The sequence below is a fragment of the Grampus griseus genome (genome assembly GCF_964374135.1).
Source record: "Grampus griseus genome assembly, chromosome: 14".
Taxonomy (NCBI): Eukaryota; Metazoa; Chordata; class Mammalia; order Artiodactyla; family Delphinidae; genus Grampus; species Grampus griseus.
This window is the reverse complement of record NC_139008.1, coordinates 73798895-73812017: the sequence shown is the minus strand read 5'-3', so window position 1 is coordinate 73812017 and position 13123 is coordinate 73798895. Positions and strand designations below refer to the sequence as shown.

The 13123-nt window shown below is 54.0% G+C and overlaps 2 protein-coding genes across 3 annotated transcripts; one reads left to right on the top strand and one right to left on the bottom strand.

Annotated features, from left to right (window-relative positions):
* On the top strand, positions 1-2746 carry TP53TG5 (TP53 target 5; the record flags this gene model as incomplete). The annotated part of the gene is made up of 4 exons (XM_082670743.1): positions 1-48; positions 330-404; positions 605-735; positions 2236-2746. 4 exons carry the CDS (start codon positions 1-3, stop codon positions 2744-2746), a joined length of 765 nt encoding a protein of 254 aa, XP_082526869.1.
* A 5714-nt stretch (positions 2747-8460) lies between these two features.
* On the bottom strand, positions 8461-12852 carry SYS1 (SYS1 golgi trafficking protein). 2 transcript variants are annotated; one of them, XM_082670444.1, is made up of 4 exons: positions 12714-12852; positions 12255-12496; positions 10845-10912; positions 8461-9691 (listed from the first exon to the last, which is right to left on the bottom strand). In XM_082670444.1, the coding sequence occupies exons 2-4, from the start codon at positions 12414-12416 to the stop codon at positions 9451-9453; spliced, it is 471 nt and encodes a 156-aa protein (XP_082526570.1). In that variant the 5' UTR covers positions 12417-12496; positions 12714-12852; the 3' UTR covers positions 8461-9450. The 2 variants fall into 2 exon arrangements, with proteins under 2 accessions (XP_082526570.1, XP_082526571.1); XM_082670445.1 differs by having other exon boundaries at positions 12255-12362.
* Between the last annotated feature and the right edge of the window lie 271 nt (positions 12853-13123).

Sequence of the window (13123 nt, the reverse complement as noted above, 5' to 3'; positions counted from 1 at the left end):
ATGAGTCCATCAGCAAAGAAGAGGCTCAAGAATACAGTGGTTTCCAAGGTTGGATTTGGGACTTGACCCAGTGGGGGTCTCAACAAAGAGTCCAACCATGCCCAGGATGGGGACCTTCCAGCCTGGGGGGAAGAGGGAGAGGTGAAGGGTGAAGGGAGGTCAGGAGAGTTAGAATGGGCTCCCTGTTTCCACCCCCAAACCAAGGTGACAAAACTCCCAGTCTAGGGTTGGTCACACCAAGCCCAGCCCAATGGAGAGGCATTATGGCGGCGTTCGGGGGGTTCCTACTGTGTTAGCATTCCCTCTCTCTCTCTCTCTGTCTCTGTCAGATGCAAGATGAGGAACCACGGGACAAGATACAGCAGCCTGTCAGCAAAGTAATTGCGCGGAACCGACTTAAAGCGGTGAGGCGCCCCGTTTTGGTGTCTGCTTAGGAGAGCCTGAGCCCCCATGCAGTGTTGCTCCTGGCTGCCAGGCCGAGTGACCCGGGAGGAGTCACGTGGCCCTGCCCTGAGCTGAGCTGAGCCGAAGTCCGGGTAGCGGGGTGGGGCGCTAGCCCAGGAGAGCTGAAGCTTCAGTTTTTCTGGCTCCTCGCCCCTGGCAGGTGCTAAAAAACTTGGCGCTCTTGAAGCTGCTTGAGAGCTCGAACCCTCGGACCCAAGAACTGCATAACCTGGCCAAAAGGTGTTGGAATTCCCTGCTCAGAGTTCCGAAGATCCGCAGGGTCTCCTCTGGGTGAGCATGGCCCACCCGCGGCCCCTATCATGGGCCCAATAGCCACCTTTACTAGGAACGGGCACTATGCTAAGGAATTTCGCAACCTGCATTTTGACTAGGCTCTGGCAGAAAGGTAGTTATTTATTAGCCCTATTTTACTGAGGAGCTGAGGCTCAAGAGATGTTGTAACTTATCCCGTTAACTGGACTGGTAAGTGGCAGAGCTAGGATTTGAAGCCGTTTCCAGCTGATATCAGAGCTGTTGTCATAACCCTGGTCATAATCATCCAACCACGGGACTAACCACCACCTGGTGCTCTGAGCACGAGGGGCCACCCCTTCTGCCTCTCCCAAGTCAACACCACGCAGAGATTCACCTGCAAACTAGTCATTCTGCTGAGGCTCAGTTTCCTCACAAGTCACATCAGGATGCTAAGAAAGCTGACATGAGGCACCCGCTAAGTGCCAGGTACCATGCAAAGCATTTTCCCACTTAGTTTATTCTTCACAAAAATCCTGTTAGGTAGAAGGAATTACCCCAGTTTTACAGATGAGGAAACTAAGGCTCTGACAGGTTACCTTTCTTGCCCCAAATCACACAGATGGTAAGAGGCAGAAGCAAATGTGAATCCCAGTTTGTCTCCAAAGCCTGTGCTCTCCAAGCCGCTCTGCCTCTTCCCTGCCTCCTGCTTTGCAGGACTGTTGTGAGGGTCCTGGGCCTGACACCCAGTGGGCACCCAATCGGCAGTGGCCATTATTATCCTCTGTATTGTCATTATCCTGAGCCTGAGGCCTCTCTCTCTCCACACACACTCAGCTAGGACAGGGGCTGCCACATTGCAGGGGACTCAGTCTACGACAGACACCCCTGGGGAAAGTCTCCTAACCCCTCTAAGTAACTCCACCCCTCTGGCTCCTCCCTCTGAGTTGGCGTCCTCCTCGATGCAGGTGCTCAGGAAACACTGAGCCAGAAGGGTCAGGATCATCTAGTCCCAGAGATTTCCAAGCCTTTCTAAAGCAGCAGAGCCACTCTTCAAATTTCTGTCCCCAAGCCCCAACTGTGTCGTTGGAGGGAAGCTATCCTGCCCCTCACCCTGCCCCTCCAGGGGTGGGGGGTGGTCATTTGAGATATTTTCTAAGATTTCTTGGAACACAATATGAAAAAAAAAAAAACCCAAAAACAAAACACCGGACCAGTCCAGTCCATCAGCTGAAACGCAAAGAGGCAGAATGCTAACCGAGTGGCCGGCGCAGGCAATACATATTTCTAGGCACCCTAACTACTAGCCATTGCCTCAGGCCTTCCCAACCTCTCACATCCCTTCTGCCCGCCGGCCCTCATCACCACACCTCCTGCCCCCAGGAACAAGACCTCTGAGTGGTAGAGAAGCTTCTTCTCAGGCCCTCTCTAGCTTTCCTGACAGGCTCCCTGAGCTGACTGCAGAACCGTTGTCTCGGTCTAGCTGGAGGCCCAGGACCTTGGTCTTGCTCTGCTGACTGCCGCTCCTCTCCCTGCCAGCCACGAAGACGTCTGGGATACAGTAGAACAAAATAACAAAGATCTTCAGGAGGCTGGGTGTCCCAACAAGAAACTGGACTCCAAGAAATCAGAGCCCCTGAGGGAGCCTGAGGACCCGGAGCAGTCAAGGCCCAAGGCGGCACTGCGGAAGGGGCACACGGCACAGCAAGCAGTGCCGCACGAGGAGGAGTGGCCGGAGCCTGAGGTCCCCGTGACGTCAAAGGGTCGTGGCCTGCCCACTGGCCCTGGAGCCCAGGAGAGGCAATCACCCACTGTGGACCCCCGGGTCGTCTTCCTGAAGACCCACCAGTACAGAACTCCCATGGAGGACATGAAACAGCTGGACACAGCAGACCAGTGGATCTGGTGTGAGGGGCTGCCCACACGAGTCCACCTCCCAGGGCCCCGGGTGATGTGCAGACCATCCGCCCTGCGCTCGGTCAAGCGCTGCTGCACCCGCCTCTGCTCGGCATCACTTGAGCTGCCAATGGTCCGTCCATACAAGATGTGACAATGCCACTGCCAGGCTAGGGTGAGACACAAGCCCCAAGCCAGGCCCTGAGCTGGGCCCAGAGTCAGAGGGCTTAGGATCCAGAGTCTTGGGGGCTGTGGCTGGCGGTGCTGGGAGGCCCTACCTTCATGCCCAGAGAGGGAAGCCCAGAGAGGCGGAAGCCATTGACCAAGTCCACACAGCAGGGCAGTGGCCAGGCTGGGTCCTCTCAGGACCCAAGTAGGGGCTCCGGGTAAGGAGGGCACTGGGAGTGTGGTTCTGAGGTGGGTCATCCACTGCCTGGAGGCCTCAGGAGGGGCCATCTGCTATGGCTCAGAATCTCACAGAAGTCTGAGTAAGTGAGTTTAGGGATTTCCAAATGTGGGGCTAAGGGGAGGGGGCGTGGTCAAGTAAGGCTCTTCTGCATCTCATCCCCTCTTAGATAAACTCTGCATTTGTTTTATTTATTCGTGCCTCAAATAAGACCTACTCTGAACAAAAGTTCCTTAGCAAAAGAAAAAGTAGAAATACTCCAGCCCCTCCACTGAGGTCCCAAGAAAGGAAGGGGGTGATGGGCCTGGGGGTCCAGCTGAATGGGAAGCTGCCCCTTCAGCAAACCGGGCATCGCCAATCTGCCAGACACCGCAGCGCCCTGGTCCCTGAGCCCTCTCCCTGGACGCCAGCGCCCTCTGGGGGCGGTCTTAGCTCCTAACTGACGCTGAGGTCTCTGCTCGCAGGTGTGACCTTGGATGGGAGCCAGAGGTGTGCGGAGAGGGCGGAGATCGCGCAACCATCTCAACGGGAGGTATGGGCGGGAAAATTCGCGAGTCTACAAATAAAATCTCCCATATGGCGCTGAAGAATACTGCCGCTGGCTCTGCCTCTTTATCTGGGGCTGGAAAGGCTAGAGGAAAGAGGCCCTCCGCGGAGGTAAGGCGGGGGAGTGGGGAAGAGTGTGAATCACGACTTCAGGTTAATTCCACTCCATCCCCAGGTCCCTTCGGTCAGTGTAGAAGCCGTAACAAAGAAGCAAGCGGGCTGCTCCCCTCCCCCGCCTCTGCAAGCTGGCCTCCTGAGCGGTGCTCTCCATGAAGTCATAGAAGGGGGGCGTTGGTTGTGCGCTTCCTGGGTGCCAGGTGCCTCACAATGGCCCTGCAGGCCAAGGAGAGGAGGAAACCACCGCGGCGCCGAGAAGCTCACGCCGCTGGGAAGTGGCACAGCAAGAACTCTAATCTAGGTCTCCTGGCTGCTCCCCGTTCCATTTCCCGAATTAGGGGAAAAGGTGCAACGCAGCATCCAGCCCGTCACGCACGTGCATTGCGCCCTGATTATCACGGCTCCGGGTGTCAATAAATGCCAGCCGGAAATGTGAAATGTGCCCCGCCTGGGTCACGGAAAGCACCGAGTCAGGCGGGGAACTGGTACTTCGTCCTACTGCTCCCGTGGGACACAGCGCGTCCATCCTCCAACCCCGAGTCCGGTAGGAGCCACAGGGCCCTGAATATGCAGTTGGGGAGAGGAAAACAGAGGGGGCCCAGGCTTTCTCTGCACAAAGACTATGATCCTGGTCCTCCGTATTCCCCTGGAGACAGGCTGTGTGCAGCGGGCGCCCTCGGGAGAGCAGCAGAGCCATCGAGGGGCGCAGAGCCCTCCACCCTCACTCCCAGGGAGCCAGGACACTGATGGAGATCCTCAGATTGGGAGGGAGAGAGAAGGATGGGAAAGGCTCCCGCTAAACCGGCCGGCTCGCACCCCTCCTCTCCACTGGGGCTCAGCACCCTGACTGAGCATCCGCCAGGAGGCCGCCAGCGGAAACCGGGCCGCGAGAACAGCCTGAGCGGGGCCTGGCGCTGGACCGCTCTGCACCGCACTGCTCAGCCTCGGGAATGGCGACCTAACGCCCCCGCAGCGCGCTCCCTACCTGCGGCCACCCAGGCGCGGCGCTCCCTTCCCGAGCACCCCGCCCCGCCCCCTCCGCGCAACCTCCACTCCCGTAACCTTCACTTCAAGCTGTCTTCCCGCTAAGCTTGCAATCCAGCCCGTTTCCTGGGTAGTCTCCATTTCGGTTCCCTCGCTGGGCATCATCAATCACATCAACCCTCTATTCGATCTTTCCTCCCAAGCACCTTCCGTTCCATCAACCTTCAAGTAAACTTCTGTCCAGCGTGCTCTATCAGCGGGCGATTAGGGCAGCGCACTCCCAAACAAAAAGCCAAACCCTGTGTGTGTGGCGGGGTGGGAGGGGGGGGCATGCACTAGTCTTCATGGGAACCTTCCCCGGGGAGCCCCAAGTGGGGGCCCGAATGGCCTGAGCCTAGGCGAGGTTGGCAACTTCTGCTTTGCCCAATTGGGAGCCAGAGCTGGGCCCCAGCTTCCCACGGGCAATGCCATCAAGTGAGCAGACAGAAGCCTGTGTGCCTAGGCTGGGACCCAGCGTGGCCAGGGTGCCGCTGGGGAAGCAAGGATGCAGGCCTCATGCATGTGAATGACTTCCAGCAGTGCACTCCTTCCAGCCTTATCCCTTCCACCTGCTGGCATTAGGCTCAGGCAACCTGCCTCCCATAATCCCAGGACTAGGGTCTCCCCACTACCATTCTCCCATTGTTTAACCACTTCAACCTGAGGCCCCTCTTCAGGGCTCAGTCAGATCCTGATTTGGGCAGGATGCTGCAACCCATAATCTCAGGGATAAGAGACCGCAGGAGAAATGGCTCCCTAACAGTTAACTGGGGGAAATTTTTTAATGTTTGAATTTTAACAAGTCACACGACCTCTCAGAGCGTATTCCATCTGTTTATTTAAAGAGGGATACTAATAGCCATTCCAGAGGGCTTTGGGCAAATCAGGCTTGATGTAGTTGAAACCAGTTTGTGGGACGTTGAACATTCGGCCTTTTTCCAGGCCTCCTTGCTGTAATAAAGCCAGTACTGGCCCTGTTTCTCACTTATGAGCGGCTGCCTAACTGCCCACCTTTAGGGAACTAGCTGCTTGTTTAAAAAGGCAATCTTATGTTCACATTCACAAAATAGCATCTGGATCCCGGAGACTGTCCCTCTCCCAATCTGGGCCATGTACCACTTAAACATGATTGGTGGATGAATGGGGCTGAGGTTGCTGAGGCAGACAGGCCTAGCTTCTTATCAGCTGTTTGATGCTGGGGAAAGCTGTTTACTCCTAAGCCTCAGTTTCATTGTCTGCAAAATGGGGAAAACGGTGGTGCCTATCTCATTGGGTTAAGTTAGAAACATAAATCACTTTACAGTGCATGGCACATAGGAGCTCAATACTTGGTGGCTGTACCTAGGTCATGGGCAAGCCTGTCCCCCACCTAACAGTTGAGGCTTTGAAGAAAGATATCTCCTCTGTAAAATGGGAAGGGGGCAGCGGTCCCATAATTCTAACTGCTTAGATTCATGGATCACTTTCTTATAGGTCAGGCACAGCACTAAATGCTTTACATTATGACATCTCACTGAATCCTCACAAAAACTCAGGGAAGTTCAACCCAGGGAAGGTTAAGTAGCTTATCCAAGGTCTCAGAGCTGGTAATGGGACTCCAGGACTTAACCTTGCACTCCATTGCAGCTCTCTAAAGCCTTCTGACATTGGGCCCCTAGAAGTCTCCCTGGCTTGGCCAGGTAGGCAGGTCAGGGATTAAAACTCTCAGCTCCCTCTACTCCCCTTGCTTCAATGTTGTTCTACCATCCTTTGCTACTTTCCTACAGAAAACCTCAAGCACGCAGTAGTTCTTAATTCCCTCTCCACAAAGAACCTCTCTTGTGCCCAGAACTGGCCTCTCCTTCCCCTGCCCCTGAGGCTGTAGTCCCTGGGTTACAGGCTGACTGCCCCCGGGGACTGCGAGAAGGAAGTTACCCTGATCTGGGAGTTGTTGAAGAGAGTCTAAGACTCTGCTTCCAGGGGAACCTAACCTGTTTGAGCTGTGCCTCACATAAGACTCACGGGGACCTGGAGCTTCCCGCCTCACTGGTGCCTGCTGGCTGCCCTTCTGACCCCCATGTGGCTCTGATCTGGGCAGGCCTGCCTAGAACTAGGGGTTAGAGACACCCTCTGAGCTAGACATCCCTTTCTCCTTTCCCATCCTTCTTGCGGGTTATAAACTATTCTGAGCACCAGCTATGCACTAGTCTCCACTTGTCTCTCCAAATGGTAGTGGACGGGATGGGGCGGGGGGGCGTCTAGACGTCAGACCCCTAGAAAGTCAAGAGCTACACCAACTCAGTGGTAGGGTGGCGGTAACTTTCGGATCTAGGTACTTTCCTTTATCCTTTGGAAATAAAAATATTTCCAACATTCCTATGTTCACTTGGAAATCTGTGGCCGTATTTAATGTACTGCCTATCCGTTTTCTTGGAAAGCAAGTAATATTTACACAGTTTACATCCTTAGTATTTAAAACAATACAGTAGGATGCGAAAGTATGATTATAAGGTGCAGATTGTTTAACCACTAAGAACTTAAACATCTTTAACTATTAATCTCTTCAGAATGAGCTTATTAATGTCACTACCGGAACCCAAATCCTGGCTCTGCCAGCTCCTAACATGTAACCTTGGGCAAGTTCCTTACAGTTTCCTCATCTGTAAGATACAGATGATGCTGTTTCCTACTTCAGAGGGTTGTTGTGAAGATTAAGTGAGCAAGGAGGTGCAGAGCACTTAGTCTACTGCTGGACATCTCTTTAGGAAGCACTCAATGCATGTTATTTATTACTTCCATTGCCCAGTTCTCTCTGGAACTTGCCTCTAGACACTGCTTTGTCACTTTAGAATTCATAAAAATCTCAGGAAACTCACATATGTTTGACCCTCAACTGTCATTCAGCTTAGTCATGATATTATTAAAAAACAAAAAAACCCCACCTTGGCTCCCCTGACCTTTGGCAGTTTTCATAAATCCAACTGACACTCAAGGGGCAGAGATCTGTCATCGAAGATGTACAGGACAGCACCAGCCTTTGTGGGAAACTCCCAAAGAGGTGTGCCAACACAGCTGGAGCTACCACCACCAGAGCTGGCCACGGGAGCCTGCGGCCACACGATGTGAGTGCTCTGAGGCTTGCCTCAAAATAAAGTTAGTCACCTGCCTTTAGAGTCTGGGGGGAAATCCATCCACCCAGGGGAAGCCATTTCAGCTGGTCATACCTCCTGGACCCCGCAGCCAGGATTAGAATCTCATTAACAACCTGCTTCCTCCCAGCTTGGCTAGAGTTCCCTGAGTTACTGAGGTGCCTCACCCGAGCATTCTCCCAGCCTCTGCCCAGGCATGTTCACTCTTAAACCTTCATCCTGTCGGCCTCAACTTCCTATTCTGCAGGGCTGGGAGCCAGGAGGCTAGAAAGGCTTCCTGGGGAGATGGCAAAAGTCCCCAACCGTGTAGCCCTAACACTGAAAGCTGAGCACTGACAGCTCTCTCAGGCAGGCTCTGGAGGATCCAAAGGGGTGCAGCAATGGTTTCCAGGCAGAAATGGGTCTAGACCAGTGCATTCCACTGGGCACGTTCAGAAGTCACTGGCAAATGGCAAAGGTACCCTGAGAGTCATGGCAGTTCACCCAAGGCGTGGCGGAGAAGGCTGCAGGCGGGGGTGGGACACAGGTGTCCCCGGCACTTAGTGTTTTAACCAGGTGGAGGAATACTTGGGTTCAGGAAAAAAAGAAGGTGGCCTAATCATTCTGTATAGCTCCCGAGCACAGCATTACAAAATAAGCACAGGCAGAACCGTGGAAAATACTGTATTTATGTACACGGGAAGGGCAGCTGTAAGCCCCTCACAGAGGACACTCCACCCCGAAGAAAAATCTTAGTAGAAAATTCCTATCTCCCTCGGCACTATCAAGTGCACCTCAAACTGGAAGGCTGGGCTTCCTGTGTCTGGGCGCCCACTGTACCCTTCCCACTGTGTAATTCCAAACAAGGCGGGAAAAGGGAACTATTGCCAGAACGGAGGAGGTCCGTGGGAGCTGGGATGCCCGGTCATTCCTAGAGAACAGGCAGTGACTCTAGTTCGAGGGTTAGATGGGGAGCGACGCTAAGATTCTTCTCTGGGTCCTACGGCCTGCAATGTTGAAAGCTGGCAGCAGGGTGGAGGCCCAGTAGAGAGAACCGGAAGAAAGTCAGTCATGGGTTCACTGGTGTACACACACATGTGTGTAGCAGGACACAGGTTGTGCGTTTTCTTTCTGCTTGATGCCTCCACCTGCCATCCTCTCACCGACAGCAGCCTGCTACTTTGCGCCTACATCTTTCTGTGGCTCTGGATCCAGAAACCCAGTGTTGCTCCAAACAGAACAGCTGCAGTCCAGCAGCATGGCAAAGCTAACAGCTGTCCCAGGGAGGTAAGACAGGTGGCTAGAAGAGTGGTTCGCTGTGATCAGATTCCCTTGATTATTTTTTTTTTCCTTTTTAAAATAACAGGCTGGTGACAGGTATGGTGGCTCAAGAGTGGCATGGTTCTGATTCTGTTATTACCCTGAAAGAGGTCCCCCTTGCCGACCTCCCAGATACCAAGGCTTCAGTGAACGGAGGCCGTTCCTGCAGCTGTGATCCTGCCTGCTACCTGCCTTCTTGACGGGGCCTCACTCTCTCTCCCACACCAACAGAGACTTCGCATTTCCCGGGTTCCTCTCAGGCCTGGGCTGGACCTCATCTGGACAGTCGGAGCAGCCCAAGGTGTCAAGTGCCCAGCTGGGTGTCCAAAGGACCTGACTCTAGACACTGGACTTCGGGGCTGAGTTGAGGGGGATCTCCTTGAGCTCCGACCGCATGCACAGGTACTCCCCGATGACAGCCATGAGTGCAATGCACACGGCCTGGACCAGCCACCAGGTCAGCGCCGAGGGGAAACGGGAGCTGTAGAACCAGCAGCCCAGGAGGTGAAAGAAATGGACAGTGACAGTGAAATCCAGACACTGCTTCCCTCGCCGGATGAAGTACAGCAAGCCCAGGGCACTGTGGGGAGAGGACAGCAGTGAGTTGTCACTGGGTTGTCCTGGCCTTAGATTAGGTTATTTGGGGGAGCAGGGACAATTAGGATGACAGCATAGTGGTCAGAAGCAAGCGAGAGAAGTGGGAGGCAGGGGTTACATTATCAGATGCCCAGAGGAACCTGGCAGGTGATGCTGAGAGTGGATCAGGCTGGGGAGAAGGAAAAAGTACGAGCTTGATGATCAATGCAGCTGCCACTCAAAGGGATCCCAGCGACTGGTGGGGACTGTGGCAGCATGAAGCATACCTGTTTCATCTAAAGTGCGGCCTGCAGCTAGGCAAGTCACCATGCTAGAATGCTGGCCTGGAATCAATCGATCATCCCATTTTTTAAGAGAAGCCAGAAATCTGTATTTTTAACATAAAATATCCTGATTTTCAACTAAGTGAAAAAAGTCTTAAACACCCTGCATGGGTTGACAACTGTGTAAGCCAAACAGAACATATGTGGGAGCCAAATTCAGGTCAAAGTCACCCCACCAGTTTTCAACCTCCAGTGTAAGGTCAAGAACAGTAATGTGAAAGGCATCGTTCTAAGTACCTCCTGTGAATTAACTCATGGAACCCTTACCACTATGAGGTGGGTAATATTATTAGCCTGATTTTACTGATGAGGAAACTGGGGCTTAGACAGATTAACTTGTCCACAGTCACTAGACTAGTGGTAAAGCTGAGAGTCAAAGCCAAGTGAGTCGGCTTCCCGAGCCTAAGCTCTTAGTCACTTCCCTAAACCACCTCTCAGTCAAAGCCCTCAGGGTACAGATGAGGACCCAAGGCCTAGAGAGAAGGGAAGGAACTTGGCCAATGGCACATGGGCCAAGAATAGACTGACTCCCGGTGCAATCCTTTCCTCATCTGATTCCACATCAGGGAAGTGGTCTGAGATGAAAGCTGTCCCAAGGCAGCATGCACAGAGCGACATAAGAGCTTTCCAGCTAAGTCAAAACAGCGATCAAAGAAACCCTACAGTGGAGCCAGTCTCAGAACTGGCCTCTGCCACCCATTTTAGTCCACCACTGCCCAGGAACAAGTGCCAGCCTGTTTCACGTCCGAATTTAGGAAGTTAGTTCCAGTGCTAAGACCCCAAAAGCTGGATAGCAAAACTGGTGATACTCACCAGGTGAGGGCGTTGAGGACGAAGGACATCGTGGAGAGCCGGCCTGGAGGGGTGGAAAAGCCCAGGATCTGAGGGGGAATCACAAATGGAAATATGCTGGAGAAGTGACCTGGCAGAGCCCCAGGCTCGAGGACCCCAGCAGCCCCGCTCAGGAACAAACATCATTCCAGGACCACAGAAGCCAACAGGCCTCTTCATCTGTATGGCAGCCTACTTCCACCAAGCTGCTTTTACAGACGTCCACCACTGTATCTCATCTGACCCCTCACAGCAGCCGGGAAGGGATCATTATCCTCATTTTACAAAGGAGGAATGAAAATTCAAAGAAGTTAAGTCACTTGCCCAAAGTGACAGGGTAAATAAACAGCAAAAGAGTTAGAATGGGGTTCAGCAAGACTCCTAAGAAGGTACTACTAGGCACCTGATGGTTGAGTGACCTCCACCACTGTCCATACGGTACTATCCAATACCAAACATCTGCACACTTTCAGCTTTCAAAGGCCTTGACATTCATTATCTCATATCATCCTCACAACAACCTCATAAAGTTGTTATTGTTGTTACTGTTACCTCTTTTTGGATAATAACTTGCTTATTATTACCTTTTTTTGGATAATAACTTGCCCAAGGGCTACATAGAGAATAAGCAACAGGAGGAAAGATTCCATCCCAGATCTCCTGGCTCCAAGAACTGTGCTTATTACCATATACCACAGCTGCCTCTCTGAAGCAAAACACCTCTCCACCCTCCCATTACACTTTATAAGGCACTTTCTTACTCCTAGGCCCCTCTGGCCCTCATAACATTTTGCTGAGGATTATTCTATTCCAGAAGAGGAAACAGGCTCAGAAAGATAAAGCAACTTGCCCCAAATCCCACAGCTGGTATGTTTCAGCCTACATTGGACACTAAGCATTTCTGAATCCAAAGCCAGGCTCTTCGTACTGCAGTCCACGACCTCTATGCCAGCGGTCTCATGATTTTGCAGACAGGAAAACTGACGTTCAGAGAGATGACAACATTCGCCCCAGGTCACACAGCTAGTACATGGAACTTAGAGACCTGACTCCAAAGTCCAGGAAGTTCCCATTATACTCCGTGAATGCTCTTTTATCCATCCCCCCGTCCCCAATTTGGCACCCGAGAATCTGGGGCTCAGAGAAGTGAAGTCACTTTTTCAGTGTCAGAAAAGAGATGTATCAGGTTGCCTGGAACGCAGGCCCCTTCCTTTGTACTAATCTGCCTCTCTGTCATTCCATTTTATGGATAGGACAGCCGAGGCTCAGAAAGGTGATATCCCTTTCCCAGGGCCACAAAACGAGAAGGTGGCCCAGCCAGGTCTAGAGCCCAGTAGTGTCAGACCACCCGGTGAGGCCGAGACGCCCTCCGCGCCGGCCCGGGGACCATACCTCGGCGTCGAACATCTGGTCCAGCGAGGGGCTGCTGCGCACCAGCCCGTCCACCAGCGCCAGCCACAGGCCCAGCGAGCCGTAATACACGGTCTGCATGAGGACGATCTGCGACAGGATCAGCAACGGGTCCCACACGTAGCTGCGGAACTGGCCCGCCATGCCGGCCCGCGGGGCCCGGCCGCCGCCCGGGCCTGGGTCAGCGCCACCGCCGCGCCATGGGCCCCGGGCCGCCCCGGCACCTGAGAGGACACACGCCGGGCCTCAGCCCGCCGGCCGTCACCATGGCAACGTCGCCCAGTCGGGAGGAGGGACTGGGACCGAGGGGGCGAGCCCATTCCGGGAGTTGGGGGGGAGGCCGGGGCGGACAGACCCATTCCCGGAGTGAGGGGAAATCCTGCCCGTTCCAGCAGCTGCTCGGGCCCCGCTCGTACTCGAGCTCCTGTGGGGTTCACTCACCGGGTGACGGACTCGAGGATCGAAGCTTCCGAGCGCAGCCCAGCCTCAACGACTGGCCCCCGGAACGGTGCTGACAGGCAGGACCATGGAGGAGAGGCCCTACCGGCCTAGAGAGGCAAAGCTCCAGCTGCTGCTGCGACTGTAGCCGCTGCGTAGGAAGGAAGCGTTTCCGGGGGCAGCGGTGGAGGGGCGGGGCTGACATTGCGCAGGCGTAGCGGGTGCAGTCTTCGGTTGAGCCACCTAAACGAGAGTAGGGAAGCCCGGAAGCGAAGTGTGCACATGCGCAGAAGAAAAAAATGAAGGCGAACGGAAGTGGGGCACCAGAACGGTAGAGCTAGCGTGCCCTCTAGAGGGAAATCTTGAAGAAAAGGAGGACGGCTAGGGTAGAAAGTAAGAGGAGGGGTCAAGGG